Source organism: Heloderma suspectum, chromosome 17 (assembly GCF_057233095.1).
Source record: "Heloderma suspectum isolate Gila_16-S chromosome 17, 16-S_ref, whole genome shotgun sequence".
NCBI classification, from domain to species: Eukaryota; Metazoa; Chordata; class Lepidosauria; order Squamata; family Helodermatidae; genus Heloderma; species Heloderma suspectum.
Genome location: NC_139474.1, coordinates 7,332,252 through 7,353,632, shown reverse-complemented (window position 1 = coordinate 7,353,632; position 21,381 = coordinate 7,332,252). Strand labels below are relative to the sequence as shown.

The window sequence follows — 21,381 nt, the reverse complement described above, 5'->3', positions numbered from 1 at the left end:
CCAGCTGTGGTGAAGCCGTTTGACACAGCAGTAGGATAATCGAGGGACCTTTCGGCAGATGTGAGAGGTGATAATTTGGCTTTCAAGTTTTACTTTTGTTTTTGACCAATTAGCAAAGAGGATATGGAAGAATGAGGAAAATAATTGAGCAAGTTCTTTCTTCTTCTTTCTTGTTCTTTGATGGGGTTCAACACAACTGCCTGCATTTTGGGGCTCTCGGGGGGGGGCTTGGTTATAGGTTCTCCTCGGGCGCATGGCTGTGGGGTCTGCCATGATGCGGGGTGGGAACAGTGAGTGAAAGAGGTGCAGAGGGGAGAGAAACGGTGAGGCTAGAAAGAGAGAGAAAGAAGACTGACCTAATACTTTCCAAGGATTTTATTCAAAGAACTGTTTCTTTGAAGGGGCAGGAAGCGGAGAGTTTCATGGGTGTCCTTGGAGGTGCCCATGGGTGCCCTGTTGGTGACCCCTGCATTATATCATCAGGCCAGGCTATTTGTCCATCTAAGCCAGTTTTGTCTGCTCTGATTCCCCAGATTGCAGGCCGAGGGGCGGCCATCACCTGCTCCCTGATCCTTTTTAAAGTGGAGACACCGGGGTCTGAACCCGGGACCCTCAGTATGCAAAGCACGCGCCCTCCCATTGAGCCACTGACCCTCCCCTATCCCTCCTTTGTCGTGAAATCGCTCCTCTTCCTGTTTCCCTCCCTCGACGTGTGACACAGTCCTTGTCTGGTCCCAGATCTGAGATGCAAATTCACCCGCAATGTCCAAATGTGTTTCTTGGCCAAGCTTTGCTGCTTCCTGTTTTGAGGTGTCTGTGGGATTTCGTTGCTCTCTCCAAATGCTTTAAAAGCCTTTCCTTGTGGTAAAGCTGCTCCGGTTCCCTGCAGACTTTTATTCCTCTTGACTTCGTAGAATAGCAAGGCTGGGAAGAACCCAGAGCAACATTGGCTGCAAATCGTCCTCCCACCATGGAGTAATAAATCCTAGAACCAAGTCAGGCTGGTGTCTCTTCACTCCTTTTCTTGAACACCTCCTCGAAAGTGAATTCCAGAGCTTCCCTAGCAGGTTCCATTTCTCCTCCCACTCCCCTTCTTCTCCTTCTCCTGTAACAATAATAATATTTATGTACTGCTTCACACGGAACAAAGCCCTTATAGTAAATTGGCATTTCCTGCCACTTCCCTGCCCACCTATGGCGAATAAGGGTCTGTTCCAAGGGTACACCTATTAATGTAGAGTGGCTGGGTGACCAGCCAGATGGGCGATTAATAAATTTAATAAAAAATAAAAAATAAATGATTATTACTTTTCGCAATTTGAATGAAAATGGCTCCTCTCCCCTCCCTTTTCCCCCCAGCAGGGGTTGTATGTGTCAGAATGACTTGCATTGGCCAGATGGACTAGAGTACTTGAGGTCTAGTTACTTTAGTCAGTGGCATTTTTATTTTTTCCAAGGCTCCTCTGATGTTAAATTTCATCGTTATTGTTCTAAACCCATTGGCCTTGCTCCACATTCAGCGGATGAAGTAAACAGTTGTGGGGTCATTTTCTTCCTATTTCCTCCTAGGGCTGCAATCCTGCATGCTTTTACTTGGAGGAAAGCCCCCACTGAACTTGGCTCAGGTCTGGGTAAATATTTGCAGGATCGGGCTGTATGTTGATCAGCGTACCTCTCTCCTTGCAGGTTGCTCTTGTGCCCAAATCCCAAGGAATCCCTGCTGCTCATTACAACCTCAGCCTTTGCAATGTAGCAGGCCTTCAAGGTCACCCTCAGTACCTTTCCACCATTTGGGGAGGGGGGAGCAAAAGATCTCAAATCTGTGCAAAGGTGTCTTGCCGATTCTTGTGTTTACCCTCTGAAAGTCGCCTTGTTCCATGTTTGAAGATGGGCTGGTGGGGTTTTATTCCTGTAAATAACAGATGCCAGATTGAGAGTTACAGCAAACGTTATTTATTTATTTATTTCATTTCTATACTGCCCAATAGCCGAAGCTCTCTGGGTGGTTCACAAAAATTAAAACCAAATGGCATACAATAAAAAAAATTTAAATTAAAAAAAAAAAATTTAATTACAAAAAGTTTTTTGTAAATGCCATGAGAATAAGATGGGCGAAATGTTGATTTAATGCAGCCTCTCCCAACCAGGTGCCCTCCAGATGTGCTGGACTACAACTCCCATCACCCTACCCATGCTGGCTGGAGATGATGGGAGTTGCAGCCCAACACATCTGGAGGGCACCTGGTTGAGGAAGTCTGATTTAATCCATTAAATTCTGGTTCTAGTTGTAGTCATGCTGGTCTATGATGATCATAACCAGGGCCGGCCCTACCATGAGGCAGAGTGAGGTGGTTGCTTCAGGTGGCAGATGCTGGGAGGTGTTAGGAAAGTGTTGGAGGAGAGAGTTGTGGGCCACACGGCTTGCCCTGTGCCCCCTAGGATCCACTGGAGGAAGAAGTTCTGTCCCTGGCATTGAAGCAAGAGTCATCTGATAGTTGAGCTGGCTTTTGTACATGGGATGGGAGTGGGTGCCATCTTGTTCTTTGCTTCAGACAGCAAAATTGGGCCGGCCCTGATTGGAACAAATCTCTGACTTGATTCCTGTGTCTCGTTCACCTTTGCTTGATCACCCCAGAGCGAGTCTGAACCCATCCATTCCCAGCTAGGGTGTAGCTTCCAGCACAGTTCAATGGGCGCCTCCGTTTGTTCAAGAGGAAGCTAAAACGGCCGCTTTGCCGTGACTCACTTGCAGGGCTTATCTTGATGCCTGGCGTTACCGCCAAGATATGTTGTGATATTAATGCAAATGGCAGGCGGAGGTCTCCACGGCGATACAGGTTTGTGGGGCTCTGCTGTTCTGACCTCCTCCCCTCGCAGTGTATTGTTGCCTCCGTCCTGTGGCTTGCAAAATAGGTGGTGCCATATTTGCTTCCCCAGGTGTCTCTGTGGTCCAGAATGTTCATCCCAGCACTGGCTGGCCTCTGGGAGCTCAGAAGCCAGGTATGATGTCTCCCTTCTATTGAGCATCCAGTGTTCAGCTGAATACTCCCTCTAACATAAGAACAGCCCTGCTAGATCAAAAGGCCTATTTTGTCCAGAAACCTGTTCCCACAGTGGCTATCCAGATGCCCCAATGGGAAGCCCAGCAGGAGGACATGAAGGCAATAGCAGTCTTGCACTGTTGTTCCCCAGCATCTGGGATTCGGAGGCAGGGCCAGCGTCAAGGGTAGGCATGGTGGGGCATCTGCCAAGGGCCCACACCCCAGCAGGGGCCCACTGACAAGAGCCCCCTGGAGTTGCTCCTCCTCTTCGCCATTGCAACCTGCTTCTTCCCCTGCCTCTCGCTCCGGCCCAGACCACGGTGGTGGTGGTGAGGAGTAGGAGATGCCACGGCTGACTTGCTCGCCGGCTCTCTGCCCATCAAGCAAGCATGTGGTAGCAGTGATGACAACATAAGAGCCCTGCAGGATCAGACCAAGGGTCCACCTAGTCCAAACTTCTGTTCACACAGCGGCCAACCAAATGCCTGTGGGAAGCCCACAAGGACATGGCTGCAATAGCACCCGCCCGCTCATGGTCCCCAGCAACTGGTGTGCAAGGCATACTGCCTCCAATACTGTAGGTAACAAGTAGCCCTCAGGACTAGTAGCCATTGAATTCTCCTCCATGAATGTGTCTACTCCCTTTTTAAACCTGTCCAAGTTGGCAGCCATCACTACATCTTGTGAAAGCAAATTCCATTGTTTAGCTATGTACTGTGTGAAGTACAATTTCCTTTTATCTGTCCTAAATCTTCCACTATTCAGCTTCTTTGGATGTCTCTGGGTTCTAGCCTTATGAGAGAAAGGGGAAATGTGTCTGTCTCTTCTTTCTCTCCACCATGCATAACTGTATATATAATCTATCGTGTTTCCCCTTAAGTTGCATTTTTTTCTAAACCATAAAGCCCCAAATGAGAGAGCCAGTGTGGTGTAGTGGCAAGAGTGTTGGACTGGGAGCTGGGAGATCCGGGTTCTAGTCCCCCCTCGGCCATGGAAGCTCACTGGGCGACTTTGGGCCAGTCACACACTCTCAGCCCAGCCTACCTCACAGGGCTGTTGTTGTGAGGATAAAATGGAGAGGAGGGGGATAATGTAAGCCACCTTGGGTTCCTTGCAAGAGGAATAAAGGCGGGACATAAATGCAATAATAAATGAATGAATGAATGAATGTTTTGGTGTTAATTTTTTTGAACTGCCCAGAGAGCTTCAGCTATTGAGCGGTATAGAAATGAAATAATTAAATAAAAATAAATAAAAATGTTGTAACCTTTCCTCCTAGGGTAGTTGACCGTGGGGGCTCAATTTCAAAATATTATTATTAATAATAATAATTCATAATAATAAAAAATAATTTATTATATGTATTTATGTTCCACTCTTCTACAGATGTTGGCTAACAGCATTTTAAAAACCCACACAGCAATAATCCATAAAATATAATACAACAAGCAGCTTGATTGATCTCCATGGCCAGCATCAGAAGCAAAACGTGCTACCACATTAGCAGCAATTGAAGTTTCCAAACAGTCTTAAAGGGCAGCCCCACACAGAGTGCATTGCAGCAGTCCAAAATATGCAAACCATGCTTAGCCACTCTCTTTCCAAGTTTGGGAGCCTTTTTTTGGCTGAAGATCAGGGTAAAAATGCTGTAAAGAAATAAGAATATGTTTCGAGATGGAGAGAAAAGACCTTCGCCCTCTCCTTTTAGCTTTATGTAACCTTCCCAGAGAAGTTTTGATTTTGGGCTGATTAAAAATGTCATTGATGATGAGGATGATAATTTAGTGCAGCCAAACTGGAGCAAATAGGAGTCAGCAGGTACCCTATTAACAAAACCTTCCCAAGCAGAACAAAATATTTGCAAATGCAGTTTTGTTTGTATTGCAGAATCTTGACATGACTGGTCTCTGAACATTGCAGAATTTTGAACTTACTGGTCTTGGCGTGTGTCGCTTCTTGCTGTGTGTTTGCTTTAATTCCAGTTGACAAACCAAAAAACTCTAGCCACACAGAGGACTGGAAGCTTACACATTCTGTCCTGTGCAGGGACGGAGAAGATTCTGAAATTATTAGCTATGGGGATCCCAAGTCTTTAGGCTCTCGAGTGATAGCTAGTCCAGGATTTTTCTAGCCTTTGGTATTGAATATCTTTTCTGCCCTAAAATGTACAGCTGCTGATCTCCTTTTGCTGCAAGGTAGCTATCTGTGAGTGTGTTGGGTTGGTCTCTGTGGGTCTGCCAAGTCTGCAGGTAGGACATTTTTTCCTCACTTCATTAAGCCGAGCTGATAGCTGGAGGGCGCAGTAGTGCAGAACTACACTTGGGCTTCTGGATTCTGCTTGCCAGGGATGTTCTTTCTGTGCACGCCGGTGTCTCACCAAGCCGACTCATGTCGGATGGGTTTTCTGCACATGCACAAACTGTAAACTTCCCCAGACGTGGCAAAAACCAAATATCTGCGTGGCTTTTTTGAGTAGTGCCCCTTCTGTTTCTCCACAGAGAATAGGACCTGACCCAGTGGGTTCAAACTGGAAGAAAAACCACTTTGACTAAACCAAGGGCCACGCCCCTTCCCCAGATGGCCACGCCCCTTCCCCAGATGGCCACGCCCCTTAGTGCTTCTGGTTTTTGTGCAGTATTCCCCCATTTTTAAAAGCCGAAATGCCTCTCATTAGGCTCAGTTCCTGGCACTAAGAATGTTAAGCTACAATAGGCTGGTATTGTTTATCATCTTGGCCCCGCCCCTTTGTCTTAAGCTCCGCCCACCACTAGAACATGGCCCCCGGGAGCTTTTCCATTTGGCCTTTGGGATGAAAGAGGTTCCACACCCCTGCTTTAGGTGTTCAGTCTCCTCTGTTGGGGGACAGAGCTGCGTTTGCCTCACATGGCCTGTCTTGGCCCCCCTAAACAAGATGTGGTGGAGGATGCTTTTCAGGGGTGTGGCTAGGCACATACAAGATTGAGGGCCCAGGTTCATAGGACACAAATCTGCATAGAATCTGCATATCCTGATTTATACGCAAATCTAGAAGAACGACTAGTGTCTACATACATTTCACGGGAGGCAAAGCCAGCCAATTAATTTCTTGTGCAAATCATCTCAAATAAAATAAGGCTTAGTTATGGGTACTAATAGCTTTAAGCTACGATAGGCTGGTATTTCTTGTAATCTTGGCCCTGCCCTTTTTGCCTTTGGCCACCCCCCCTTTGCCTCCAGCCCTGCCCAATGCACCCCCAAGACCATCTCTAAAATTTAATTTGGCCCTTGGACTAAAAGAAGTTCAACACCCTTGCCTTAAAGGCTTTAAAGGCTGAACTGAGATTTTGAATGGGGCCCTTTGATCAGCAAAAAGTCTGATGGATCAGACTATCAAATTTGCTGGGCCGTACCCCCCTTTTTTCCTGTTCTCCAAGGACAAAAGAAGGTTGCCCTTTCCAGTGGTAATAAAGCTGGGCCGAGCCCCAGAACTTTATTTTCTAGGGGTAGCCGAAAACATTGAGCTGCCTGAATCTGAAAAATCTGATTTAGCGTTTTTCCACCAGCAGCCCTTTCTCCCCCCCACACCCACTCAGAAGTAAAAAAAAATATTAATTTATAGTGGTTTTGGAAACTTCAGCAGGTGGGGCCACCATTTTCTGAACTTTCCCCCCCAAAAACCATGAGCACTAGAGACTTAACATTTTTTAAAAGAGGATCATTTGTCCCTCTTTAATGGTACCCCAAATCTGCCTCCTGGGGCCTCACTCTGCAAAAATGGCAGGGTTGACTTTGATATTTTCCATGCCTGGGCTCAGTGCTGAAATATGCAAAGCAGTGCTTGAGAGGGGAGTAGGGATGTCAGAGAAACTGCAACAGCTTCTAATGAGATCAGATTTCTGTGAGTATGACCTGCAGATTCTGCAACAGACAAACTTTTTCTGAGTTGTGCAGAATTGTGGACTGGTTTTTTTTTTTTCCTTTTGGGGTAGGGTGGGATTTGCGCAAATGCACAGCTGCTCATTAGCGCAATGCGCATTTGCAAATGAACCAATTCTTGTACAAAAAATCCGATTCTGTCAATGAGCAGATGACAGAATGAAAGATGCCTCACAATCCATGAAACAGACAGAATGGACAAAATCCGTACAGCCCTAGAGGGGAGTGCCTTTGAACATATGCAGAGTGCATTTCATCTTGCCCCCGCATCTCCCCCGAGTATGCACAGCTCACTGCCACACATCTGTGAAGGGGCCCATTCTAGGCCGGCGTATGTGCATAAGCCCCAATGCTTCTGTTTTAAATATGAACAGCTGGATGAACTGGCTCATGGGAAAACGATCTATCTTGGGATTGATTCTGTAGGTGTAAGCTGTGCATGCAGTGTGGGTGGGGGTGGGAGGAGAGAGAGGCCAGCCTGCTAATACCATTTTGGGCTTCTGACAGCTGGGCTCTGGAATGCCAAGCGTCAAACAGATGGCATTTTGCAAGCATAGAGAATAGCAGGGACTGTCTGTACTCCACGCTCCTTCTTTTTTAAACCCTGTACAATCCAAAGTCTGCTTCTTGGCAAGCTGAATCCCACAACCGGCCTCAATCAAGCAAAGAAACGATGCAGATCTCACCAATTTCTCTAAGTTCTCTTCTTTCGCATGATTTCAAAGCCCCCACCCCATTCCTGGCTCTTGAAATTTCCCCTGGCATTACCCCCACACACTTCACAGCCATACCAGTTAGAAAAATCTGCTTTTTAAAAAGGAAGAAAGAAAAAGGGGAGTTCTTCAGGAAGTCCATTTCTGGGCCCAGTTCCACAATCTGCATTTATCTTTCTGCATTCCTGCAGTATCCACTCATTTCCAGATGACTGGATTGTGTGTGTGTGTGTGTGTGTGTGTGAGTGTGAGTGTGAGTGAGTGAGGGGGGTGTAATAGCTTAGTGATAGAGTGCAGGCTATGCCTGCAAAAGGTCTTTGCATTCAAGAGTAACGGACCGATTGGCAGCGGCTCTCTAGGATTTCAGAGGGTTTTTTCCCAGCCCTCCCTGGGATGCCAAGAATTGAACCTGGGACCTTTCGCCTGCCAAGCATGTGCTCTTCCATTCAGCGGTGTTCCTTCCCCAGGGCAAGCAACGGTGTTTAAAACAACAGCAGCAGCAACAGATTCTCCAACACATTTGGGGCCGATGTTGGTCTTTCCAGAGGAAAGATCTTCTTGGCAGGCAGTGCTAAAATCCAATGGATTCTGTAGGAGTGCTTTGTTATGCCCAAACAACACACAGTCCTTTCGGTTTTAGAGCAGAGGTGTGGCAGCTCAGGTCGGGGGCCAAATTCGGCACTCTGGGCGCTCTCAAAAGCCACCCCCCAGCTTTTCTGACATTTTCCCCCCATTCTAAAAGGTTGAAATGCCTCTCCTAAGGCTTAGTCACTGGCAGTAAGAAATTAAAGCTAAAATATGCTGGCATTTGGGGGGGAGGGGGGCTGGCCGTTTTAGCAGCTCAGCCCGCCACTGGAATGTCCCCCCTCCCCCCCTGAGCCTCTCCGAAATGGAATTTAGCCCCCGGACTGAAAGAAGTTCTGCACACCTGTTTTAGAGACTTCAGCTGGTACACAGGCAATGTTTCCTTGAACTTTTCTCCCCTCAGTCACTATGAGGGCTAGAAACATAACCATTTTTATGAGGCAGGAGGGGATTTGAAGCGGCAGGGTGCGTATACTGATGCTGCTCTGAGCTCCAGGGTTTTTTTTTACTGGGTTGTCGCCATATCGCTCTGAATGATATCCTCTTCTTCTTCTTTTTTAATCCTCCCTTTTTAGGACTGCCCTTCTCTGTTCCAGGAAGGGTTCGCCCACTTCCGTGATTGCCGGAGATGTCGGAAGAGGTCATCGTCCCCGTCTATTGCACCGGCGTCTCAGCTCAGGTCCAGAAGCAGCGGGCGAAAGAGCTGGGCTTGGGAAAACACGAGAATGCGGTGAAATACTTGGGCCAGGACTACGAGAGGCTCCGGAATGAATGCCTGCAGAGCAGAGTCCTGTTCAGGGACGAAACTTTCCCCGCCACGGCCTCTTCCCTGGGTTTCAAAGAGCTGGGGCCAAATTCCTCCAAAACCCACGGAGTCAAGTGGAAAAGGCCGACGGTGAGACTCAACAAACAATGTGCTCTGTTTGGTGTCCCAGGTCTGCTTCTGGGAGACGCCCTTGGAAAGTTATGTAGACCAGCCTGCTTCAGCCTGATGGCATCCAGATGTGTTGTCTTGCAACAGGGCACAGAAACTCAGGCCCGGGGTCCCAATCCAGCCCTCCGGGATTCCCCGGAAGGTCACGCTCCCTTCCCCTTTTTCCTGACCGCCAGTCAGTTGTCGGTTTCCCGGCTTTTGTGCCGTTTTCCCCCATTCTAAAAGGTGGAAATGCCTCTCCTGATGCTTCGTGACTGGCAGGAAGAGCTTCGAGCTAAAATATGCTGGTATATTTGGCCCTGCCCCTTTTGCCTTGGCCACGCCCACCACTGGAATGCAGCCCCCGAGGGTTCAGACCTCAGGCTGAAAGAGGTTCAGCACCCTGGCTTACAATTTGCATCATGCCCTAGTCGGCCCTTTTGCATGTAGAGCAAGTCCTCTACCATCGAGCTACAGCCTTTCCCTAAGTGTGAAACCTAGAGGAATAGGAGGCCCGCCCACCAATGAGGAGGAGGAGGAGGCCTACCCAGACTTTCCCCTAAAAATAATGTAAGGTTCTAGTCCTCGTGGTTCCACATAAACCGTTGATTTAAACAGGAACATTGGAAGCTAGCTTCTACTACGTCAGGCCATTGGTCCATCTAGCTCAGTGTTGTGTTCACCGGGGATGGGGAACCTCTGGCCAGAGCACCTAATCCGGCCCGCAGAGGTTCCCCCATCTGGCCTGCAGAGGCTTCAGCCGTCTCTGCAGGTCCCTCCCCAAGTTCTCACACCTGCCGGCTATCAGGAGCATGAACCACCGAGTTATGACGCGTCTACTGCTGAGTGTCCTTTATGGTGGTACCAGGATTGTGGGCATTGAATAACACGCCCTCCCCTGTTGTGCGTTTCAGGAAATGAGCCGAAACCCACTCTTCATTGTGGATGGAGCCACCCGAACGGATGTTTGCCAAGGAGCTCTGGGTAAGGACGTGTCAGCCAAGCCTGCATTGCGAGGCTGCTGCCCAGAGAAGCTGCTTAACGCCTTGAGAGGCATGGAGGTGGTGTGTCTGCTGCTGCCATGATTCTCACACCCTCCACGTTCCTCTTCTGGTTGTTTCCCAACCGCCTCTTCTACATGCTGCGGGGCAAGCCAGGAATCTTTATGGCAGGGGTCCCCAGTGCAGCGCCCACGAAGGGTTCCCCAAGGTGTTGCCCATGGGCACCCAGAAAAAATATTTTCCCCCGTTTTTTAAAAAATACGTACAAGGATTTGTATGAAATGCATACAACTTTCCAGCAATTATACATGGGCTTCAACAAAAGTGGAACAAATATCCAAATAAATATCAGTTTGAAGGTAGCATCTATATGCCACCCGTTCAAATACTGAAAGCGTTGTAAGGTTCCTGGTCCGTTACATTATAGGGGGTGAGCATTTATCCTTCCAATGTGGTGATAGTCTTTTAGCTGTCAAAAGGGCACGGAGAATCCATTTACACTGACTGCGTTAACTTCTAGGAAGCAGGTAGATAATTTAAAAGAGCGTGTGCATCAGTGAATATTAAAGGCTGTTCCAGTACAAAATTGATCTGTGGAGTAACCTCCCCCCCCGACTGAAAGAAGCAACTACTGGATGTTGCCAAAACATACGTTTAAAAGAAGCATTAGCTGTATTGCACCACCACTGATTAGATGAATTAGACAATCCCTTATTAAAGAGATATTGCGGTGTCCAGTAAACACAGAACAAAAGTTTTTGCTGAATAAGCCTAAGATCCGTAGAGGTGACAGGTGGATGCCAAAGCAGCGATCCACTGAGTAGGCATTTTGTGGCAGTGCCAAAAGGAGTTTCTCAAATTCCCAAATGTGCCCCCAAAGGTTTGGGCCCCCTGCTTTATGGTATGGTAGGAAAAGCGGGAGGGCAGCCAATGCTGGCTGCAAATTGTAATTCAGAAGCCGGGGCCTGTGAAAACTCAGGAGGTCTGGAGGAAATTAGGCGCATCCTCCCAAGCCAAGTTTTGTGATCCTTCAAGCTGCAAAAGGGGTGTGGGCAGTCTCCCTCGCCACCTAAAGCAGGGGTGGGGGACATCTGGCCCTCCAGGCCACACCCCACTCTCGGTTACTGGTACTTTTTTATTCTGTCTGGCTCTCTCCCCCAACCGCAAAGCTGATGGAGGGAACGTTGCACGAATTGGGGAAGGAGAACGCCTGGATGCAAGGGTCTGTCGTGTACTGAAGAGTCACATTTGTAACTCCGCCTGCATTTCAGTCTGGCCACGCCCACTGCTGGAATAGCGCCCCCGCCCCAACAGGGTTCTACCAAGGTAATGCAGGCCTGGACAGGAAAAAGGAGTCGTTGTCCCCGACCTGGAGGGAAAGGGATGTGCACCATAGTGCACGTTTGCTCCAAGGCCTGTTTTCCTTATTCTAGGTCCCCAGGCAGTAGTGTAGTGGCAAATTCAGAAGTGCAGGGTCCCTTCGTGACAGTCACAGCCACGCCCCTCACAGCCATGCCCCCTTCTAAGATTATCCAGCCTTGTAAGATATATGGCTTTCAACTGAGATCCAAAAACTGTGCAGCTGAGAGTAAGGCAGTGGTATTTCAATTGGGCATCTGAGAAAAAATGCAGGGGTGTTAAAATCTTTTTCACTCACTCAAACACAAACATTTTAGGTTTTCAAAATATGATACTGTATGGAAACTTCACCCTCTCAACTCAGCCTTCATGGACTTCTCATTTAAACAGCCCCCTTGCACACTCCCTTAGCCCCCCAACATTACCCATTAGCCTTCCCTAAGCTCCTTCATTATATCTCCCCCCGCTCCTCCAACAGAAACGTCCACACACCCAGCTGGATTGAAACACACACACACAGTGGTGTAGTGATAATTTGGAAGTGCAGGAGCTCATTGTGACAGCCTCCAAGGGCAGTCCAAAAATTTCAGGCAGCTGTGTCTATCCATATCAACAAACCACTTCAGGAGTTTTCATCCCGACCAGGAGCACGTCTTTGGTAAAGCGAATAGGTCTTACTTGCCCATTCCAGACCAAGCCACCCCAAACACTTTGCATCCCAACGTGAAAGAATATATTGTTGCTTGGAAAATTCATTCCCCCCACAGCTACAGTGAGGATCGCAGCTAAGCTCAGAGGGAAGAGGGAATTCTGAGGGGGGTGGCAGATGACATCAGAGCCCCTGCTAATGAAAAAATGCCGGGGCTCCGTCCCTGCGAGCTCTGGCTGTACGACACCACTGCCCCCAGGAGGAATGAAGCAAGGAGTGGGCCGTTTGTTCTCTTCAACCCACCCCACCACTCCAGTTCTGGCAGTAAGAGCCTTTGGTCCCACCCATAACTGGAGTGCCCCCGCCCTAAGAGTTTCTCCAAAATTAAATTCTGCCCTCAGGCTGAAAGAGGTTCAATGCCCCTGTTCTAATCTTTCGATTCTTTTCTGCAATAGTTGGAAGTTTCTAGCTTTGCTTAGCCTCCCCCAACCTAGTGCCCTGAAGATGTTTTGGGTTGCAGCTCCCATCAGCCCCAGCAAGGTAAAGGATTATGGGCGTTCTACTCTAAAACATTTGGAAAGCACCAGGTAGTAGAAAGCTGGGCTTTATCCGGTCCGCAGTAGTGGTTAAGAGCATCAGACCAGTGAGAGCCAGGTTCAAATCCTGCTCTTGGCTGTGAAACTCACTGCATGGCCTCAGGCCGGTCATGATGTCTTAGCCTAAGCTACTTCACAGTGTTGTTGTGAGGATAAAATGGAGGGGAGGAAGGTGTACACCACTTTGAGCTCATTGGAACAAAGACAACCTATAAATGAAATGAATAAGTGAATAATAAAAGTCTCTCCTAGCCTTTTTTCCTTTCCATTTGGCCTCCCAAGGTATCCCCCGCTTTCCTAATCTAGGGGACGGTTACAGATTTTTGGAACTGAATTTTATTTTTTCCAACCCCCTGCTAGCTTTGTGTTTCCTTTTGCAATTGTCACAATTCTCTTTCCCCGTTGCAGTTCTAAAATGTCTAAAACACTCGATGGTATATTTGACAATAGATCACTGGTCAGTTGACTATGTATTGCGGGGGGGGGGGGGTTTAGGTGGTGTTTTCTGGTTCAACAGAGTGTTGTGTTCCAAAGTCCAGGTCATAGTTTGTCGGATCACAGTCAATTATTCTGAGATAACAACCTCTGAATTTAGGTGACACCTCCAAAGGGTCTAGATCGAAGTTCGGAGGGAGCTGAGAAAGATTTGCCAACTGCTCCTTTCCCAGAGGGCTTGTAGGAGAGATAGCTGTGCAAGTACCACTCCGCAGAGATCTGGAGAGCTCAGCGCTCGCCGCAGGGAAAGAACAGGAAACTCCTTTGGTGTTTGGGGAGAGGAAAGGAAGAGCAGGCAGTCAAAGGCAAACCTCCCACCCACCCAAAGGGACATGAGTCAAAACTCTCCCAGAAAGAGGCAACTCAGCGGCTTGGTAGGCAGAAAAAACCTTCAACAAAAAACTTTGTGCCTTGCAAAGGGAATCTTCGGAGCCTTCTGGCACTCCTGGATCCGTGTGGGCGTTGCGCAACTGCAAAGCATTATGGGGGTCCCCTGGCGCATAGAACGAGACTCTCTTTGGCTGTTCTGCCCTTGCTTTGCTCAGCTGTTTCAGGCTGTAGATCGTGGCAGCCAGGCAGGCTTCGCTGAAGGAAACTCCCTGACAGCTGCAGGAAACACACCCTCCTCTCTCTCTCTCTCTCTCTCTCTCTCTCTCTCTCTCTCGTTCTCTCCCCGCCACACGCACACACACACCCCAATTATCCGATCAGAGTCCTTCAGGCACGGCTTGTGTGTGGTCCACCCCTCCCTGTGGCAAAGCGCCAGCGTCCGGACGAAGAAACGGAGTGGTGTCGGTGCTAATCCCTAAGCAGTTGGTATTTCCCAGAAAGCTTTGAGGGGGAGGATGGCGCCCTCACTCTACATCGCGAGCCAGTCAAGCAGCTTATTTGTTTGTTTAATTTTGAGTCTGCCCAATAACCCAGGCTCTCTGGGTGGACTGCAAACAGTTACTCCATTTCGGCTAAGGAGTTCTGCGTCACCGGGTTCCCCAGTCCGGTGTCATTTCATTTATTACGTTTCTATACCTCCCAATAGCCGAAGCTCTCTGGGCGGTTTACAGAGATTAAAACCTGAAAAGTATGTCATAAATACCATTGACGTGCAAATGTCTCAGCAGATGGCACACGCACAGACACGCGTGTATCCAAAACCATTGTAAACAATCAACTAAGAAAAATCCAGGACCAGATTAAAACCTTGTCCGAGGCGACCAGCTCGGGGTTGCATCACTAATTTTGGAGGGCAGCATAACTGTCCTCCAGATGGGTTGGACTGTAGCTCCCATTATCCCCAGCTAGCATGGCCATGCTAACTGGGGATGCTGGGAATTGCTATCCAACCCATCTAGAGGGTGCCGGGTCAGGGAAACAGTTGCTCTGTAAAAACACTTGGTGCCGATTCACTTGGAGTTGTCAGGGTGCATTCACAGCTGGAAACCTTGAAATTTGCGACGTTTGTCATACGGGACACCCAGGATGCTAGAAAAGTCTGAAAATGGTGCGTGTGTGTCACCTTTGAACAGAGGCCCTGTAATGCAGTGTGTATCCCAAAATAGTTTTCATATTTCCACACCGGTTCAGAATATTTTATTCTCCCAGATGCTTTCAGTGAATTTGGAGATTTCCGCCTGTTCTAAGCATTGCACGGTTTTTAGCGCCGTGTTCGTGTCGACTGTATTTTATGTCATGGCCCTGGGATCATTTTGGTGAAGGATGGTTTGTAAGTTTTCTAAATGAATAAGTAAAGACAGCAACCTAAAATTTGGAACACAACTTGATGGTGATGATGAAAATAATAATCATCATAATTAATAATATTATTAATAATAATAGGGAGGAAAGTGGAACCAGGAGTAGACGGGTAAAAAAAGTTTACTTATAATTATGCATGCTTCAGTTTAGTTATATCAGGACAACCTTCCTGAATCTAGTGACCTCTAGACAGGCTGAACAAAGCTTCAATAATCCCCAGCCAGCGTTGGCCACCACGGCTGGGGATTATGGGAGGTGTAGTTCAACCCACCTGGAGGGCAGAGGCTATAGTAGGGTATGGGGACTACATGGTGAAATTATATCACATGCTCCAATATCTAGGAAAGTCTGAGCCATGGAGTATCTTCACATCTCCCCCCACAATGGGGGCTGTGAATAGCGTGCGGGGGGGAGCAGCCTGTTTATTTCAAACAGGCTTCAAGTGGACGTTTTGGGGGGTCAAAACGCAGGATCCCGATTTTGCTGTATGGTACCAACCCTTGTGGTAAATGAAAATATTTTCTGTAAGGGGTATTCCTTTTTCGCTGCCTGCCTGCCTGCCTGCCTGACTTTGCTTTTGTGTGTCTGCCCAGGTGACTGCTGGCTCTTGGCTGCTATCGCCTCGCTCACACTGAACGACCCCCTCCTCCACCGTGTCGTCCCCCATGGGCAGAGCTTCCAGAACGGCTACGCTGGCATCTTCCACTTCCAGGTGAGCCCCCTGCCTTGTGGGTTTTAGTGTTTACCCACGTGTCAGGCGTTGTTGTCGTTGCTGCTGTGTGTGTGTGTTTTGAAGGTGTCTTTTGTGAGCAAGGACTAGAGCAGGGGTGTTGAACCACTTTCAACCCGAGAGCCAAATTCCTTTTCAGAGAAGCTCTCGGGGGCCACATCTCAGCGGTGGGTGGGGCCAAAGGCAAAGGGGGCATGGCCAAACCCCAAACATACCAGGATACTTTAGCTTCAAGCTCAAATTATTGTGAACTGCCCAGAGAGCTCTGGCTATTGGGTGGTACAGAAATGTAATTAAGGGCGCAATCCTATGGGGATAGTCGTCCGCCTCCAATCTCGGAAGCAACGGACTATCCAATGCAGGGCGGGCGGAGTGCAGAGGGGATCCTCTCCTCCGCGCTCCAGCCGCCCTGCATTTGTGGCTTGACAGCTGATTTAGGCTGTGTAGCCGGGGGTGGTGGTGGTGTGGAGGCTGGACGGTGCATAGGAAGCGTGCCACCCCTTCCCTGCCCCCAAGAATGCCCCCTTTTCCCCCGGACTGCGCTGCTCTTCCACGCATGGAGCCAGGAACGGACCGCGCCTCCTATGAGGGGGCGGGAAGGCGGTTTCCTGGGAACCGACCTTGGTGCTGTGGTTCCAAGGTTGGTTCCCCTGAAAATGAAAAATCCTATGGCCGTCTAGCTGCTGCCTAGCGGCCATAGGATTGCACCCTAAGTAAGCAAATAAGTAATATTGCCAGTAACTAAGCCTCAGGACAGGCATTTCAACCTTTTAGAATGGGGAAAAAAGCTGCACAAAAGCCAGGAAGGAACCAAACAATGGCCCATTAGAAAGACTTCAATCCAAATTTATAATGGCAATTTTCCGTATGCCCAGTTGTGTTTCTAACGCTAGTATGTGCTTAGAATCTGGCCTGATTAAAATAGAGGCTAGGGTAAGCCTTGCCTCTGTTAACTCCTGGCTCAAATTCAATTATTGCCCGCAAGGATTAACTTCTTTAATTCTTCGGGACAGCTTTCGTTTTTCTTGGCTAACTGCAGTCCATCAAAAGATTACATTGTTGGGATTCTCTCCACAGACTCTCCTAACAATGGGATTGGATAAGGCAATGGTAACTACCAAACAGAGAGTGTTAGATATTGAACAGCAGTGTGATATTAGCAGAGTACCAGACTTTCTGGCACCGGAAGACACCAGATACACTGTAAAAATGGCAAACTATGTATTGTTTTTGGAGTCTCCTACTCTTCACAGGGCTTTCTCTTTAGCCAGATATAGTAAGACTCCAATGGCAGAGAGGATTTGCCCTTGTGGTGTGGGAGTGGTTGAAACAACCGAACATGTTATCTTTTCTTGTCGGTTTTATCAAGAAATTCATGTAAAGTTTATTTCTCCTCTGCTTAGAAGGTTTCTGGGCAGATCTGATGTTGAGGTTGGCAGGAAGCTTCTTTTAGGTGCTAATATGTAGTTAACAGATCTGTGTGCAAGGTTTTTTGCTGCCGCCTGTGGGGATATTGTATATAATGTTTAAAAATCCTAATAATATTGATTTTAATCTGTAATAGGTAATCTTAAATGATGTTTTATTGTTCATTTATTGTTTATATTGTTCATTTATTTGTTGTTTGGGAACATTTCAGTTTGTTGTGACATTTTGGGGTTGTTTGTGCATGTGAGCTGGTCGTGGACTGTACTATTAAAATCTACTACACCAAATGATGAGTGCTTGGGGAAAGGGGGCATGGCTATCTGAAGACACACACACACACACCCGGTTGAGAGCCTCTTTGCTCTGTTCCTTTTCTTCTTCCTCCTCCTGATGGCACTCCGTTTTCCCTAAAAAAAATAAAAATTAAACCCTTTAGGTGCAAAGTTTCAATTCCAACAAAGCATTTCTTGCATCAGTTCCTCTCTCCTGTCTTCCAGTCCATTTACGAAGAACGGATTTGGATTTCTGGCCCCTGTCCGTATTTTTATCCTGTTTTATTTCTTAGGAGAGATCTTGGGGATGCTTTTTAATTATGTTATTAATGTGAATTGCTGGAGCTGCTGCTATTCTGGCTTTGCCTCGGAGTATTCATCCTGAATATGTTCCTCACCGTTTCATACCTTGGAACTGGAGAAATCCCTCTTTTTAAAAGTTGGTGACGATACTGAAGGACAATTTATGTTGCCACTGGAGGTTTTTTCTTTGTTTTTATTCCCTTCATGCCGTGGGAGGCAAATTTGTGTGTCGGGGCGGGGGCGGGGAAGCTGGGGGGGGGGGTTAAACTTTCCCGATCTGTGTGTGGGATTCCCAGTCTGGGTTGGGCTCTCGTGCACTTGCACAGGGGTAAATAAAATAGTGAGATTCAGCTGCACACTCCATATTTGATGTAGCATGTAACTTAGCCCTTAGAGTAGTTTAGCACTGATTTTGTCCCCATCTCTGTAGCTCCGCCGTTGCTCTGCATCTCAGTGCTGCTTCCAGACAATCATTGGGCGCCCTCCGTTCACCCAAAGCCTGTTCCTTAACAGTGTGAACGCTCTTCCTTGCCACTCCCCACCCAAGACTCTGCTTGGCCTGTTGCCAGCAGTGACAACCCTGCCAGTTATTTCAGTCCGCCACACCTGAGACTCCACCCCAGCCTGGAATCTGACCTCGCAGGCGAGATACACCTTGGTATTTCGAGACTGCTTCTTTGTGGAGGTGGCTGATCGGGAAGGAAATCCTCCTGCCTCTCCCATTTAGAGCACGGCCCACATGCTGGCTGGGGATGCTCGGAATTACAGACCAACACTTGGGGTGGGCAGCAAGTTGGGGAAAAGTTGGCGTAGCCCATTTGATCCCTGTAGATTTGTGCCCGCAGGTGAACAGCTGAAGCTTGAGCTCATGAATTGCCTCACGGGGGGAGCTGCCCTCCTGCCCTGCCCCGGAATGCCTTCCAGTTTGTTAAGCTCGGGGAGATCTCGGCTGGTGAGGCTGGGAGGCAAAAATTGGCTGGGTGTCAAATCCAGCGTTTGTGTAGAATGCCGGGCCTTGACCTTGGAACATGTGGACGAAGAATAAAGGCTGCTTTTGAACATGTGCAGAGTGCCACCACTGAGGAATCAAGGGCCGTAGCTCTGTGGTAGAGCCTTGGCTGAGCTAAAGTATTTTGGTGCCTGGGGCAAATAACAAGATGGCTACTCTTTCCATGTACAGAGGCCAACTGGACTGGTAGTTGAATCTTACTCCAATACTGGATAGCGTCGGGGCGTCGCTAGGCCTGGGCCATTTGGGCCTGGGCCCCAAACAATCTCCCAGCACTCCAGAGCTATTCCACCGAACCCTGAGTGTCCATTGGTACCAATGGAAGGTTCTTTTCTCAGCTTACTTGCCATTTTTCATTGGTTTGGGAAGATCTGGGCCACCGTGTAAATGAACCGACGGATTTATTTTATTTGAGGTGATTTGCACGGGAATTAATTGGCTGGCTTTGCCCCCTGTGAAGTTTAAATAAGCATGAGTCTTTTCTTCTTCTTCTTCTAGATTTGCATGTATCGGTATAAATCAGGATATGCAGATTCTGTGCAGATTTGTGCCTTGTGGGCCTGGGCCCTCAATCTTGTGTGTGCCTAGCCACACCCCTGCAAAGCATCCTCTACCTCACCTGAGACAGCAGGCTTGTTTAGGGGGGCCAGGACAGGCTGTGTGAGGCACGCACAGCTCAGTCACCCAACAGAGGGGAACGAACACCTAAGCAGGGGCGTGGAACCTCTTCCATCCCAAGGTCCAAATTCCATTTCAGAGAAGCTCTCTGGAGCGGCATTCCAGTGGTGGGCGGTGCATAAGGCAAAGGGGCGGGGCCAGAAATACAAAACATTCCAGCATATTATAGCATGATGGTCGTTCTGCCAGTAACTAAACCTTAGGAGAGGCATTTTGACCTTTTAGAATGCGGGGGAAAACTGCACAAAAGCCGGGAACCCACCACTTGATCGGTGGTTGGGGGAAAGGGGGTGTGGCCAGGAGAAAGGGTGTGGCCACCTGGGGACCCCAAGCAGCCCAGACTGGGACCCCAGGCACGCTAGATATGGGCCCCAGGTCTGAGGTTCTGTATCCCTGATTTAAAGCATTGCTGAAGAACTGGCTACAACCCAAGATGTGAAACCATGGTTTGCTGTATCGAACCATGATTCGAGCTTCACATCTCACTGGGTGTGTCCGTGCGCCTGCCAGCTGGGCTCAGCTCGGCAAGCTAAACCATGGTTTGTAAGTTTTGGATCCTAACCAGGTGTAAGGGGACAAATCTAGGTTAACCGTAACGGTGTGATGTTCTCACGGGGCCATGCTCCCCCTTTTCACTTTTTTCTGTCTGCCTTCTTGCACCCGGCATAGATCTGGCAGTTTGGCGAGTGGGTAGACGTAGTGGTGGATGACCTGCTCCCAACGAAAGATGGCAAACTGGTGTTTGTGCACTCTGCGGAAGGCAATGAATTCTGGAGCGCCCTGCTAGAGAAGGCTTATGCCAAGTAAGCATCTATTCTCTCCGCCGGGGGGTGGGGGTGTTGTTAGAAGAGTTGGCCTTGGTTGTGGGAAGACTTGGGTGTGTCCCACCTCTGCCAAGGACTGATTCTGTGACTGTTGGCAAGTCGCTATTTCCCCTGCCTCATTTTTCCCCATCTGTGAAATGGGCACAAATGCGTTGGCCCTGCCCGGCTCAGGTTCATTGATTTGGAAGCAGCCGACACTCTGCCGCTTCTGTCCTAGGGTGAACGGCTGCTACGAGGCTCTCTCTGGGGGAAGCACTTCGGAAGGTTTTGAAGACTTCACGGGAGGGGTCACCGAGTGGTACGACCTCCGTAAACCGCCCAGTGACCTCTTCCAGATCATCTTGAAGGCCTTGGAGAGGGGGTCTCTCATGGGTTGCTCCATCGATGTGAGTATGTCAGTAGCACACCGGCTCCGTGACATGGCTGGCAGCAGGCACACCATCGGCTGGGATTATAGTCGGGCTTACTCTTGGATGGGGGTCAGATCGGCAGCGGCAGCTGGGCTTTTGAGCTGCTGTTACGATCCACTGGGCACCTGGGCAGGCAGTCAGCAGCTTTGTGCGGGCACCTCCTGCTAACTAGGCCCAGCACAGCTGATGGGCTGTGACCCCCCCACACTCCACAACGCCTCTTGGTGGTCCAGTGGTGGTCCACCACTGAATGGTGGTCCTCTATGCATCGAGCATTTCAGTTTGCTCCAGCAAAGTCTTATGGGCTGTATCCAATGTTAGTCTAGCTTAAGCCCCATTCATTTCAGTGACTAAAATCCAACATAAGTCTTATTTTGAGTAAACCTATTGAACTGAATGGGACATATGTTAGCTATGATTAACGCAAGCCCCATTCATTTCAATGGCTAAAATCCAACATAAGTCTTGCTTTGAGTAAACCTATTGAACTGAATGGGACTTATGTTAGTTATGATTAGCGCAAGTCCCATTCATTTCAGTGGCTAAAATCCAACATAAGCCATGCTTTGAGTAAACCTATTGAACTGAATGGGACTTATGTTAGTTATGATTAACGTAAGCCCCATTCATTTCAGTGGCTAAAATCCAACATAAGTCTTACTTTGAGTAAACCTATTGAACTGAATGGGACTTATGTCAGTTATGATT

At 48.4% G+C, this 21,381-nt stretch overlaps 1 protein-coding gene across 1 annotated transcript in view; it reads left to right on the top strand.

Moving 5' to 3' along the window:
• Positions 1-21,381, top strand: part of CAPN1 (calpain 1) — a 51,428-nt gene that overhangs the window by 7,614 nt on the left and 22,433 nt on the right. Inside the window, exons 2-6 of the mRNA XM_084824082.1 lie at positions 8,830-9,149; positions 10,082-10,151; positions 15,613-15,731; positions 20,109-20,242; positions 20,481-20,649. Of these exons, the coding sequence (XP_084680208.1) occupies positions 8,883-9,149; positions 10,082-10,151; positions 15,613-15,731; positions 20,109-20,242; positions 20,481-20,649 (759 nt within the window). The 5' untranslated portion in view covers positions 8,830-8,882. The remainder of the gene's footprint in view (positions 1-8,829; positions 9,150-10,081; positions 10,152-15,612; positions 15,732-20,108; positions 20,243-20,480; positions 20,650-21,381) is intronic.